General features: G+C 47.0%; 1 protein-coding gene and 1 pseudogene across 1 annotated transcript; one reads left to right on the top strand and one right to left on the bottom strand.

The window, feature by feature from the left end:
- The first annotated feature begins 2,533 nt into the window (after positions 1–2,533).
- Positions 2,534–9,207, top strand: LOC117833486 (11-beta-hydroxysteroid dehydrogenase A). The gene is made up of 6 exons (XM_034712995.1): positions 2,534–2,897; positions 5,570–5,762; positions 7,306–7,391; positions 7,816–7,947; positions 8,285–8,449; positions 8,533–9,207. The coding sequence occupies exons 1-6, from the start codon at positions 2,700–2,702 to the stop codon at positions 8,830–8,832; spliced, it is 1,074 nt and encodes a 357-aa protein (XP_034568886.1). The 5' UTR covers positions 2,534–2,699; the 3' UTR covers positions 8,833–9,207.
- A 1,491-nt stretch (positions 9,208–10,698) lies between these two features.
- On the bottom strand, positions 10,699–12,284 carry LOC140220253 (chalcone synthase 3-like; annotated as a pseudogene).
- Positions 12,285–13,803: the final 1,519 nt, after the last annotated feature.

Genomic DNA, 13,803 nt, shown 5'->3' on the forward strand with positions numbered 1-13,803 from the left:
TCCATGGCGTCGCCTGCCCAGGCCGGCGACGGGGACGGGACGGGGCGGCCGGTCGATGCCGCGTCGTGGGTGGCCGGGCAACGCTTGCAGTTGCAAGCACACGCAGCCATCGCCGGCCTGGACCTTGAGAACGTACGGGCTAGCTACTAGCTAGGACTAGGAGTGAGAGCCGTGACCAGGTGGCCGGGTTTGCGTGCCATTTGTGGACCGGATCCAGTGCTTGCTCGTCGAGGTTGAACCAGTAGCAGCATGGGCAAGCAGTCCCGCCGGCGGCTACACGACTGAACCAGTGAATTCAACTTGCCAATAGCTGCTTATTAGCTTGCCGGTCAGTGAGGTCGGCACAAAGCAACCTCACGGTCTTTTTCGGCGAACACACGACGCTCCTGCCCTGCTTCGATTTACAGCAAGGCCAGTCAAAAAAGTTTACACGAACACAAGAAGACAGACCGATGCATGCGTCAGGCGACGACCAAAGTAGCTGACCGTCAAAGGGGTTCAGATCGTACAGGGTCAGATGGTCAAAGGGTGAAGCGACGGCCTTCGTCTCCGGTTGGCGCTTCCCCGCGTTCCGTCGTCGCGGTTTGCGTGAAGGCTGCTTCCTGCTCCAGTGTTGCAGGCTTGCAGAAACCTGCACGCATTCATGTCGCCACCCCGTCTCCCACTGGGCCGGAGGGTCGTCGCCCGGTCGCCGGCCTGTGCTTCCCCGGGGTGACCACGGCACGGCACCACGGCCACCTGTTGCGCGCCATTGAATTTGCTCAGCTAAACCTCACCTACCCCACCCTCCCCTTCCTTCAGCAGAAAGAAAAAACGAAAGGTACTTGAGCGGGTGTTTGGATATAAGTGAGTAAAGTTTAGTCCTATCATATCAGATGTTTGATCACTCATTAGAAATATTAAATATAGGGTAATGATAAAACTAATTGCATAAACGAGGGCTAATTCGTAAGAAGAATCTATTAAACCTAATTAATCTATAATTAGCACATGTTTACTGTACCATCACATGAGCTAATCATGGATTAATTAGGCTTAATAGATTCGTGTCGCGAATTAGTCCTCATTTCTGCAATTAGTTTTATCATTAGACTATATTTAATACTTCTAATTAGTGTGCAAACGTCCGATGTGATAGGGACTAACGGTGCTGTTTCTACATTAGTCCTGCCACGGTTTTGTAAGTATTTTATGATTGATTTCTGCAGGGCCATGCATGTTCTCAGGCCGGGTGGCCATGCACGTGTACTGGAAATATAAGGTTTTCCTCATGCTTTTCCTTGCTACAGAGATATGGGAATATTGTTAGAGGATGCGGGAACATGACAACATGTGCATGCTTCTCTGCGCCGTTAGGGCAGCTCCAGTGTAGTCTCAACGGCGTTTATGTGTCAGAGCTGGAAATCGACGGTCGATAGAGTTCGAACTCAGCTGATTAAAATATTATACCTTCTGCCCGTACCATGCTTGCATGAGAGATAGGAGAAGGTGCGCGGTTGAATGAGGAGAGAGGGAGCGGCAGAATTCTGTATTTTTTTAATGTTTCTTTGGGTCCCACTAATCGAACTCAGAGCGCTGGAGGTCTCGAATCTTGTTTGCCGTCGATGTTTTTCCCCTCCAAAATCGGTGATACTGGAGCTGCTCTTATATATCCTCCCAACCTCAGTTTCGGAGGAGCAGCTGCTATTTGTTTCTTCACTGATTAAAATATAGATTTTGATACACATCTAGACATAGATTTTTTTTCAAAAATTCGAAATAACAAGTCTTCCATTCATGAATAAAAAACGATTTCTTTTTTTGAAAAGACCAACTTTATACTAATGTGTACATATCGGAACCATAGCGCTACCACATGTCCACGCAATTAATATCCGGAGAGATGATCATCGCAGATAAGTACTCCAGGAGGCGGCTCACAAGAAAAACACACCAATTTGAACTCCAGCTGCTTCTCAAGAGATGTGATGTCTGTCGCCTTCAATCTTTATTTACCGCCCACGACCCTGCTAGGCATTGGGGCACAGTAAATTAATTCTTACGGTTGTTAGGTGGGCCGTGGGCGACGATCCGATCAATTCATCCATGCATCGCTTCGACATCGCGGTAGGGGTTATCGGTCGGGCGTTTGCGGCGTGCTCCTGGTCACCTGGAGGCTGGGAGCGGAGTATGGGCACGGCTGGCCCGTGACGGCAGCGGCGCCGGCATTTACTCCGGCCACCGGCTCGGCGCCTCCCCCCTGGCCGCAACACTACGCTAGCCCTTACACGGGTCTGGACCCCGTCCGAGGTTGCATCTCATCGCCTCGCCTCAGACACATGGCTAGCCAACGCAACAATCTCCTGTACATGCACACCATTGACCACACACCTCGCTCTAGGAGACTAGTCTAATAGTAGGAAAAGAAAATACGTTAATTGTTGTGGAATAATGGCATTATTGTATAGTATTTGCTCCCCTACAGGTGCATCCACCCCACCCACCCATCAATTCCCGGCCTCCCCGGCTCTCTCTGGCCAACCATAAATAACCACCCCCACGGGCTCCCACACCGCCGCCGCCGCCACTCCTCCTGCGTGCTCTGCTGCACTTCCACCGCCGCTGCTTCGGCCAGCTGCTAAGTAGGAGGATAGGCCGGCCGGCGGGCAAGCTAAGGAAGGAAGAAGACGAGCACAAATAAAGCAGCAGCAGCGAGCAAGATGAGCAAGGAGGCGGCGGTGAACGTGTTCCTGAGCTGCTTCATGCACGTGGGCCTCGCGCTGGTGCTCCTCGTCTACCTCCCCATCGCCTTCGTCTGCCGCCTCCTCGCCCGCGTCTTCGTCCGGCCCTTCGCCAGGGGCGAGGACCTCCGCGGCAAGGTCGTGCTCGTCACCGGCGCCTCCTCCGGCATCGGCGAGGTCAGTCGGTGTCCTCACTCGTCAACCACTAATCCCTTATCTTAGGACCTCGCCTCTGCACGTCGCCGTTCTTTACTGCCAACGCCAACCGGCCTCCGCCGTGCACGCCATTTCCAGCCGCTCGAGCGCGTGCAACACGTACGGTCTCTCCTGTCAGTGCATTTGCTGCTCTCTAGCGAGCCAGGGAGGAAGATGACAACCCGGCAGGGGGCCGGCGCCTGTCAGTGTGCCCCCAGGTCTTTTACTAGGCGTGCAGGCCTGTACTTGTAGGTCTTAATTTTATGGTCTCACTCACAGGCGCTGGCTGCTCCTCCTTGTCCTTAATCCTTAGCTAGCTTGCTTTCTTTTTCCCTTGGTTTATAAAGTTGAGTCACGGAACGCTACTGCAGCTAGAAGGGGTTGGTTGAACTCCGTGCAATGCGGTTTAGAAGCTAGCATATACTTTTGACTTTTTTGGTGAGCTACCGTTGTGCCTCTCCGAGTGTCTGTTTGGTTTATAGGAGCTCCTAAAATTCCCATCACATCGAATATTTAGATAGTAATTATAAGTATTAAATATAGACTAATTATAAAATCAATTGCACAGATGGAGGCTAATTTACGAGACGAGTCTATTAAGCCTAATTAGTCTATGATTTGACAATGTGATGCTACAGTAAACATGTACTAATGATGGATTAATTAGGCTTAATAGATTCGTCTCGCGAATTAGGCTCCATCTGTGCAATTAGTTTTGTAATTAGCTCATGTTTAGTCCTCCTAATTAGCATCCGAACATCCGATGTGATCCTGCTAAAGTTTAGCACCTCGTATCCCAACACCCCCTAAGGATCCGAACACCCCCGAATCCCAAACACCCCCGAAACTGGCTGCACATTCTTTTTCGATAATGGAATAAATACAGGCTCCTCCTGGGCCTCACACGAGGACGTAGCAGTAGGGTGTGTGTGTAAATTTGCATCTGTGACGATCGTGACGTTGCACGCATATGTATCCATCCAATTATGAAGGGAATCTAATTCACACCAGTTGCACGTGTTAGGACCATATAAAACATCTGCTTAAACACTTTGGCCTTTGCTAATTTGGTTGGTTGCAACTAGTTGGTGTTCTCTGCTAGTATACATGAGAGATAAGATTTTTGTTCATGATACAGTGTACAAAGTTGTTTCAAGTCTGGACGATATAGGTATTTTTGCTAGGCTGTTTGTTTGATGTTATGTACTGGTAATAACTTTAGCAAGATGAACGGAAGTTTCTTTACGTACTGCAATAATAAAGCTGCCTTTTTTACTTGTGAGAACGCTTTAGACCAGCAAATTAAAGCAAGTCTCCACCGATAGATGTTTGCACAGGCAGCACGCCATCATGTCCACAAAGCCCCAATCAGCACAATTGCCGCCATATAAATATGGTTTCTCTTTCCCGCATTTTCTCTTAAAGTCCTTGTTAATTTGCTGTTTCGGGAAACCGACCTCTCGTTCATCATAACATAGATTAGCAGTAGTTGATCGAAAAAAATCTCCTCCGCAGCTAGCTAGCGCGTCTAATTTATTGATTTATGAATATGCCAGCCCTTAGTGATGACACAACGAAATGGAACCGCAATTGACTCCTGTCTTGGTCAAGAATAAAGGCAAGGGTCCAGGCTAGGACAGACTATGTGAAAGCGTATCAAAATAAGGCCGGGCAACAAGTCGCCTGCTGGGCTAGCATCACACCCTTGAAAAACAACAAGTTGTCCTTTGGAAATAGAAAAAAAAAATAATACGAGCAGGTAACAAGTGTAAAGGAGCGATTTTTCAAAAAAAAAAGTTGTTCATCAACAAGTACGTACTATCTAGTTTATTTATACAGGGATTATTAGGATTTGAAAAAATATGTTAAGAAGTAAACTTTGTCATAAAAACCCAGTCCTTACTAAATTAGTCATTGAATTAACAAGCTTATAGAACTTTGACTTTCTTTGTCCGACCGCTACAGTAAACGTCTATGTTTGAAGTCGATGTTGCGCGCAGCTGTTATCAGCAGGGTCGCTGGATCCCCCCTGGCGCTACGTCATAAATTCTGCACCGGCCGTCTCATAACTCCGAGCATGGGCCTCCCGGAAACCTGTGGTTGAATATATACTTGAATTGCATGCAGTTTTTGAATTAGTTGGTACACGATATATACATGGCTGCTGATGGCATTGTTAGCTCCAGCTGCATGTGGCTCTACAGTCACTGGAATCAAAGCCCATTGTTCATGGCGATCTTGAGCCGTCAGTATTCACTGTCTGCTAGCTCCTCGTCATACTAGTTCTGTCCTACCATCTTCATTTCGTGATGTGAAGCAACAAACGGTGTGGTTGATCAGATCAATATACAGTACAAGGGTACGCCATCCTCGAGTGAGGACAAAACCGAATGAATTATGTAAAACTGATGACTCATTTTTGTTTGAAACCCTAACATTTTTCGGATCAACAGTCCTCATTTTGCGATAGATCCTGCAGAGAGTGCATGTCACAGTAAGTGCAGTACGGTGATAACTTTTGCAGAAAAATGATGAGTGAATCGAAAGATGTGGCTTTTACTACTGTTTACTGCTGCACAGTTGTTTTTTGCTGACCACCTATTTGTATCCCAACTGAAAGCTCTCTGTCAACTGTGATGTCGTTATATATCCAGCACCTGGTGTACGAGTACGCGAGGAAGGGCGCGTGCGTGGCGCTGGTGGCGAGGACGGAGATCGCCCTGCGCGCCGTGGCCAAGACGGCGCGCGACCTCGGCGCCCCCGACGTGCTCGTCGTGCCGGCCGACATCACCAAGGTGGACGAGGCCAAGCGCGCCGTCGAGGAGACCGTCGCGCACTTCGGCAAACGTACGCCCACCCCTTCTATATATTTATTTATATATATACATATATATATGTATATGTATAGCAACCTCCGTTTCCTGCTACAACTTTATTTTTTCGGAACTATTTAGCTCTGCATAGAAACACGTCGTGTAAAGTTTGCGAGGACGGTGTCACGTGAGGAGGAGTGATTACGGTGCCCGGAAGTAGTGCCAGCGCCAGTGCAAGGATCATTACCTTGCCGCCTTGCCGGTTGGTAGATGGCACTGCTTAATTGCTTGCAGTAATGATTAACAGTATTAGCACAGTAAGTACGGGACACCCGGACTGCATAACCTAAGCATGCAACTAACTGTCTCGAGTGTGCTTTGCATCCGTGTTATCTACAACTAATGCTAGTTCCAGCTTCCCTCTTGATCACTTCCAGTTAGATCAACTAAATCAGGGCTAGGTACTGGAGTGGCTTCTGTTTTTCTTTCTCTGGAGGCTCTAGATGTAGTCTTTTACTACTAAATTAAATGCCTGTCCTCCTGATGATTGAACAACATCTAGAGACGTAGGGTACTAATGTCCTTACTCAAGAGGGTCTTTCGAAATGTAGAAGCCGTCTCAAGAGAGTCTCTCGCGCATAATTCTTTATACATGGTACTCCCTCCATTTCAAATTATAAGTCATTCAAACTTTTTTGGATAGTCAAACTATTTTATGTTTGATCAAAATTATAGAGAAGATCATAAAGGTTTATAGCACCGAATAGATATACTATGAAAATATGTTTAATGAAAAACTAATAGTACTTATTTGGTATCATGAATGTTAGCACTTTATTATATAAATTTGGTCAAACTTGAGATAGTTTGACTCTCCAGGAAAGTTAGAATGACTTATAATTTAGAACAGAGGGAGTACGTACAATTAATAGCGCTCGATAGAGCAAAAAAATGTAAACAGTCTCGATTGATTGGTGGGTCGTACAGTCTTTCAGAAGTAATAGGGACTGTTTTGTGTTGTTCGGAATCAGCGGTTATACAGATAAACTAATTAATGAAATTCCCTGCAATCATCAACTCTACGTACGGTCCAGGTCAAGGTAGCTGAGGGTAGCTGTTCCCTGACCATGCGGAAGCAAATTGGTTACACGGATAGTGAAGTGAAGGTCATATCGTCCAATTTGATTGATAGATAAAGTAGTACCGGCAAGTGGCTCTTTCAACTTGTTAATTATTTGTTATTTCATCCTACCAAGTAATTTAAGAGAGTATCGCAAAACAGTAGAATGATGGGTGCAAATATTCCTATGGTAACGAGACCAGCTATATGAATCTTAGATCGATATCCTGGGAATAATCGATTTCAGTACCAGTTACAAATTATCAGCAGACAGCAGTTGTTGCTTTGACAGTGAAATGGTTGGAAGAAACATGTTTCTCTACCAATTTCTAACTAATATGAGAATATTTTTATTTGATGTTGAAATAGTTTGACTCAGGTAGCGGTGACACTCAAATGCTGTGTTGTTTCTTTCTTCTCTGCGATTCAAGTACTGATTGTGATGTATGCTCCACAGTGAACCATCTGGTTGCCAATGCGGGGATCTGGTCCAGCTGCTTCTTTGAAGAAATCACCAACATAACCGCCTTCCATAATATCATTGTAAGCGTTTAACTCAACAAAACTCTTATCATATGTTGCGAATTTTGTCTTTAGAAAATAACCAACCGTTGATGTATGTTTCTCTATGCAAAAGTAATAGGGTTCGCCACGGCGAGAAAAATAATGGCCCTTTCCATTTTTTTTCTATTTCTGATTTTAATTAGAGCCTGAACTAAGTCTTGTTAGATTTACGTCGCACTCACACACATTATATGCGCCGAGGCTGATACAACATTCTTTCCTATGGTCTAGTTTTCCACTGTAGAGCCTTCAACGCTACAGCCAACGAATTAAATTGCATTAGCTTCCGAATTTATAGCATATTTCAAGTTTCACACCTAAAAAATCTTTGTGCTTCTTTCTTTATTCTGTTGCAACTTGTCTGTAATCTGAATATTCTGATGGGCTGTATGCTTGCGTGCAGGATCTCAACTTCTGGGGCGCCGTCTACCCGACCTACTTCGCTCTACCGTACCTGAAGGCCAGCCGGGGCAACATCGTCGTCACATCCTCCGTCGCCGGCAGGGTCCCCACCGCCAGGATGAGCTTCTACAACGTAAGCGACCCCTCCTTCTGCTCAAGAACATGCGTACTGGGGAGCATAAATTCTGCTTACCAAACACCTTTTGGTTGTGCCCACGTACAACAATTACAGTTGAATCTGGTGATCTAATTATTGACATAAGCAGCCTACTAGCGATCTAGAGTTATCAGACATAATTTCGTTGAGCTACCTAGCTAGATCGATTGGACTCAGGGTGCCCTACATGAACATGAATTCTTTCTTTTGCCAGATGTGTGACGACATGGATTCTGAATTCAGATCGCAGTAGGTCTACTACACTACACATCAGCTGTTGCTTAGATTTTGGATTGTATAATTTTTTTTGTAGGCGAGCAAAGGTGCTGTGATACGGTTCTACGAGACCCTGAGGGCTGAGCTCGGGTCCCACGTCCGCGTCACCATCCTGATGCCGGGGTACGTCGTCTCCAACCTCACCAAGGGCAAGGGACTCCAGAAGGACGGCCATGTCGGCATCGACGAGGAGGCCCGCGACGTAAGCTCCTCTCCTCTCCCCTCCTCAACATTTACTGTATATTTTTACCATTGAGCTGAGGAACATGTACATGGTGTGTGCAGATCAATGTCGGGCCGCTGCCGGTGGGGAAGACGGAGTCGCTGGCGGCGGTGGTGGTGGCGAGCGTGCAGCGCGGGGACTACTACGTGACGTGGCCCGGGTGGTACTGGCCGTTCCACATGGTGATGTGCGCGGCGCCGGAGCTCCTCGACTGGTTCTCCCGGACGTTCTACGTGTCCAGCTCCGGGGAGCCGCAGGACGGCGGCGCCGCCCTGAGCAAGAAGATCCTCGAGGCCGTCGGCGGGAAGAAGTTCCTCTACCCCAAGACCATCCGCTCCCAGGCCGCCATGGCAGCTAACTGACTGCTAGCTGGACTCGTTTTCCTTCGTCAAGACAAGATGTTAGCCACATAAATTGAATATATTATACATAAAAATGCATGTTCTGCTGTTGGATTGGTACGGGATGATCTCAAAAGGATGCAGGGTGAAATCAAACGGGTGCATGGGGTCGACACTGTATTTTTTATTCGTTTTATTTTCATTTTCTCTCATTTTTCTTCCTCTTTGATTTTATATAAGTGATCAGTGTGATGTGAATTAATACGAATGTTTATTGGTGGCATGAGCGCCCCGTGATGAAGTGGGGTGTGGATGCAGGTTGCAAAGTTGATGTATCTAAACGACTGCATTGTTGAATTTGAATTGAAGATGCAGCTAATGTGTCATCAATAGGTACCTCGTTTCTTAAGTGTATAAATTCTAGTTTGCTTTTTTTTTCGAAAGAAATCTTTTTTTTAGAGATTTTGGAAAGAGATCTAGTCTAGCAATTCTTGAGTACGCCAGTTTGTGTTGAATACTATTTGGACAAGATATACACACTGATATTCGCAAAAAAAAATATACACACTGAAATATCGTTTTGAGCCCAGTGAAGACGGGCTTAATGACAAACTGGGCCAGACAGCATGCAGGAAATAGCAGCCTTGGAATCCAGCACGACCGGCTGGCAGGAGGATCCAATACGCGGCCCAGCGACCGGCAGCCTGCTCTTGGGCCTTGGCAAAAACTTATACTGCGTCGCCCAGCAAAATATTCGGGATTTCTAAATATCACGCGGGTGATTTTGTTATGTGTTTTCATTCACTTTTCAGCTGATAGTTTCAAGATTGCCCCCAACATTCTCTGCTACTCACTAGGATGAGACTATTATATGCCTCCCTCAAAGTTCTATTTGGATCCACCATCTAAAGTTTAGTTGGCTAAATTTAGCAGCTAAGGATCCAAACAGAACAGCTAAACTCCAGTTAAAGACTCCCAGCTAAATTTTAGCCCTTTAGTTAGTTCCAACTCGCTAAACCAGCTAAACCCAGTTAAACATGCTTAAAGTCAATCTACCCCTCCACTGTCTTGTCTCGGCCCATCACACTGGACCCACTTGTCAGACCTCTAGGAGCTTGAAGAGGATGCAGACCCATGAAAATTAGAAGTTAGAAAATGTTTCTTTCCAAAACCAAATTTGTTACCGCAAATTAGGAGCTGGTATATGCTATTATCCCTAACGGCATTGGTATGGTTAATACTTGTCCATGCCTGCATTGCGCAATGTGGTTAAATTACCTCTCAATGACCGGCGTGATCTACAATAGTGAGTGTATTGTTTAAGCTTAAATTTTGTTCTTTCTATGATTTGGAGAGTCATGTAAATGAAGGGCAAGAACTTTGTAGTTTAAAACAACCATCCTAAGATGCTTGTGTTGTTACCAAAACTGTTTAATGAAGCTAATGATTTCAACAATATTACAAGCTGCACGGGTCATCTTGCTATAGTTGATGATATATTCTATGAGAAATTGGCAGTCAAAGTAGACTTCTAAAGACTTTATCAAACCTTAATACGCCTACAATAAATAGGAAGACCCTTAGACCCTTTTTTTGCCAACAAAGCAAGCTTTATTTATCCCAGCCTTTGAAGAAGCTGATCGCATAAGAGTACATCAAAGATATAATATAGTACATCATGGTTTGAGCTCACCAGAAATACTGACTGAAATTGGGAACTACAATGCAGAAAACAAACATGCGTGGACATGCTTATATGCATGCGTTATTTGAAGAAATCTTGCTAACTATCAAACCTTTCATTGGGCAAAGCTACTGATTGTTACTCCGTTTTTAAATATATGTAAACGTCATATATTTGAAAACGGAGGGAGCACAAGCTATCTGCTATATTCTGCTGATATAGTGTAGTGTAACTAGGCATCGATAGCACGCATCAGCATGCATGGTTTCGATTGTGACTCCTGGTCCAATGCAAGCCCCACCATAGCCCCCCACTCGCACTCCTTCACGAGATCCCCATCACCATGATTTTCATAGCGGCGGCGGCGCATCTCGTCAAGAACAATGGTGCTAACACCACTCATGTTGCCATACTCACTTAGCACATGGCGGCTCGCGGACAGCTTGCTTTGTTCCAGGTTAAGGCATTCCTCGAAGGCATCCAAAATAGTACGGCCTACAGGGTGCACAACCCAGAATAGGTCGTTCCAGTCGCCACGAAGGCTGAGAGGTCTACACGCATCAGCCAGGCATGCATTTCTCCATGTTGTGAGCGACCAGCACTGGCAACTCGTTGGAGAGGTGGTAGTCCATACCGTTCTTGCTGAGCTTTAGGGAGACAGAATGCTTGGTCTTCGGTACGACAGTTTGGGCTGCAGAAACCATATCAAACAATGGACGTTCAGTGCTGGTCTCCGGGTCAGAACCTACGATGACAGCACCTCCACCATCGCCGAAAAGTGCCTGCATCACAAGTGTGTCATGGTGACTCTCATCCGGAGTCCGGAAGAAGACGAGCGAGAGCTCAGCGCATGCCACGAGCACACGGGCACCGCGGTTTTTCGCAGCGATCTCTTTCGCAACGCGCAGCGCGCTTGAGGCAGCCGCGCAGCCATGGTAGTAGAGTCGTGCATTTGCAATGGAGGGTGAGGCTCCGTTAACAACACAATTGTTTCTATGGTTCCATAAAGTCCAGGATCCAAGAAGTACCATGCTATTGAAGCCTTTTCTCCAAGTTTTATCAACTTTTTTATCAACTTGTTGACTTGCTTTTATCCCCCAGTCCGCAAAGCTCAATTCATTCCTCCATGGAGCAATATGACTTAGACCAGCTAGTATTAATAGGCTGTGCCAAAACTGCCGTGTGAAAATGCAGGTAGTAAGAATATGCTGAATGGTTTCTTCCTCCTGGTCACATAGGACAGACTGATAGGGGTGTGGGAGACCTCTATGTGCTAGACGATCAGCTGTCCAACATTTATTTTGGATTGCAAGCCATAGGAACATTTTGCACTTGGAGGGAGCAAAAGTTTTCCATCAACACTGCCATGGCTCAAAACTGATCGAACCACAAAAAAGAATCCTCTATATGTGGACTTGGATGAGAATATCCCTCTCGCTTCATGCTTCCAAAGATACTGATCATTTTCCTGAGATAAGGCCACTTACTCAAGGGTATTCCAAAGTCACAAATATTGATTCAAACCTTCAACAAAAAGACTGCCCTGAATACCTGTCACCCATGCACGGTCATTGAGCGTTTGTGGAAATGGGGTTTGTTTAGATGGTTGGGCATGGGTTCTAGAGGATACCGGGTACTGCAAGTGCGTGTTGGGATATGTTGGAATGGGTCCATGTTGACCTCTAGCTGCACTACTACAGAAGGCTTCATCACCGCCGGCCTCAAATCCGGCATCACCGCCGGTCTTGATGGTCCTTGGATATAGGTCGGTGGTGATGGGGTTCCCCATCACCACTGGACTAAGAACCGGCGGTGATGCCAATTTAAAAAATAAAAAAAATCCCCGGCTGCATCCTGTCGTCGCGCCTCCCTGCAAAACGCCGCTGCACCTTCTCCCCATCGGCAGTGGAGGGGGGAGGGGCAATAGAGGGTGAGTGGAGGGATCCGGCCGTCCGCTGTTGCCTTGGGAAGGGAGAGGAACGAGATGAAGGGGAAGGGGAAGGGGAGAGGAGGAGGAGGAGGAGGAGCCTTACCTCGTTGCGCCCGCCACCTGTGCCCTACCTCGCTGTCCGCCGCTGCCGGATCCCTACCTCACTGCACGCGGTAGCCGGAGCCCACCTTGCCACGCGACACCAGAGCCCATCGTTGCGCGCCATCGGAGCCCATCGCCATGCACCGCCGGAGCCCACCTCGCCACACCCACCAGAGCCCATCGTCGTGCGCCGCTGGAGCCTACCTTGTTGCGCCCATCGTCAAAGGAGATGATTGCCCCCCTCTCCTCACCCTGCCGCCTCTCCTCATAGCCCATCCGAGCGAGGGGAGTGAATGAGGGGCGAGTAGAGGGGGAGGGGAGGGGAGGCATCCAGTGGCGGAGGGGGGAGTGGAGGGTCGAGCTAGGTGGCAGATCCAGTGGAGGGAGGGTGGGAGAGATGTGAGAGAGAGGGAGTGGCTAAGGGAGAAAGGGCGTGAGGGAGGGAGAAGATAAGGCTATGGCAGAGGGAGGGACGGAAGGGGAGGGGGGGGCGAAACCGAGGCGCGATTTAACTCGATTGAAGTGTTTTTTTTGGTTCGTGACAGGTTTCACCGCCGGGTGGTGTTAAAATTTGGCTGTGATGAAAAGGACCGTCACCGCCGGTTTTAAAGCTACTGCTCCCTATTTGATTCTTAACCGGTGATGATAGGACATCACCACCGGTTCATATAAAACCAGCGGTGATGGTCCGTTGGTGATGACTCTTTCTGTAGTAGTGCTGGTAGGTTCTTAGTTTCTCATAGTGAGTGTTCGCAACTCCCTCCTGTCCCGCAAAAATGTGATACAGAATCACAGATGCCGCTGTTACTGCCACCACTCTCGCACGACCTTCTCCAATGATGATGGTGGATCCAGGTGCTGTCTCCTCTAGCTCCCCTCCCCCATCTCCCTATCCGCATCATCCCTCTAGCCCATTCTCATCCTCTCTCCCCTTGTTGCTAAGATTCGACTTGGTTATCCCACTACTCTAGCCCTGGCCTAAAGTCCTATGACTGCGGCTTTGCTAGATCTGTAGGAGTGTCAATGTGCGCTCCAAGTTAACTGTATATAGAAGCAACAATGTTAAGTAGTAGTTTAGAGCTAATTTTTTGTTGGTGTCTCTGATCCGCTTCTTGTTCTAGAGAAGCTTATGCTCCTTCAGTCTGCAATGGGTAAATTATTTGACATATATATGGATAAACTACTTCGTGTTTACGTAGTTCAGAATATGCTCCATATCTAAGCCTTGGCTATAGTTTTCAGAGTTCTTGTTTGATATTAGTTGGAAACATTGTGA

Source organism: Setaria viridis, chromosome 8 (genome assembly GCF_005286985.2).
Source record: "Setaria viridis chromosome 8, Setaria_viridis_v4.0, whole genome shotgun sequence".
Classification (NCBI taxonomy): domain Eukaryota; kingdom Viridiplantae; phylum Streptophyta; class Magnoliopsida; order Poales; family Poaceae; genus Setaria; species Setaria viridis.

What these genes read in the sequence shown, in the direction of transcription:
- LOC117833486 (XM_034712995.1), top strand. Translation starts at nt 2,700, where the DNA reads ATGAGCAAGGAGGCGGCGGTGAACGTGTTCCTGAGCTGCTTCATGCAC. An exon ending in CGTCGCGCACTTCGGCAAAC is followed by an intron (nt 5,763 to 7,305) that starts GTACGCCCACCC and finishes TATGCTCCACAG; the next exon opens with TGAACCATCTGGTTGCCAAT. An exon ending in CCGCCTTCCATAATATCATT is followed by an intron (nt 7,392 to 7,815) that starts GTAAGCGTTTAA and finishes GCTTGCGTGCAG; the next exon opens with GATCTCAACTTCTGGGGCGC.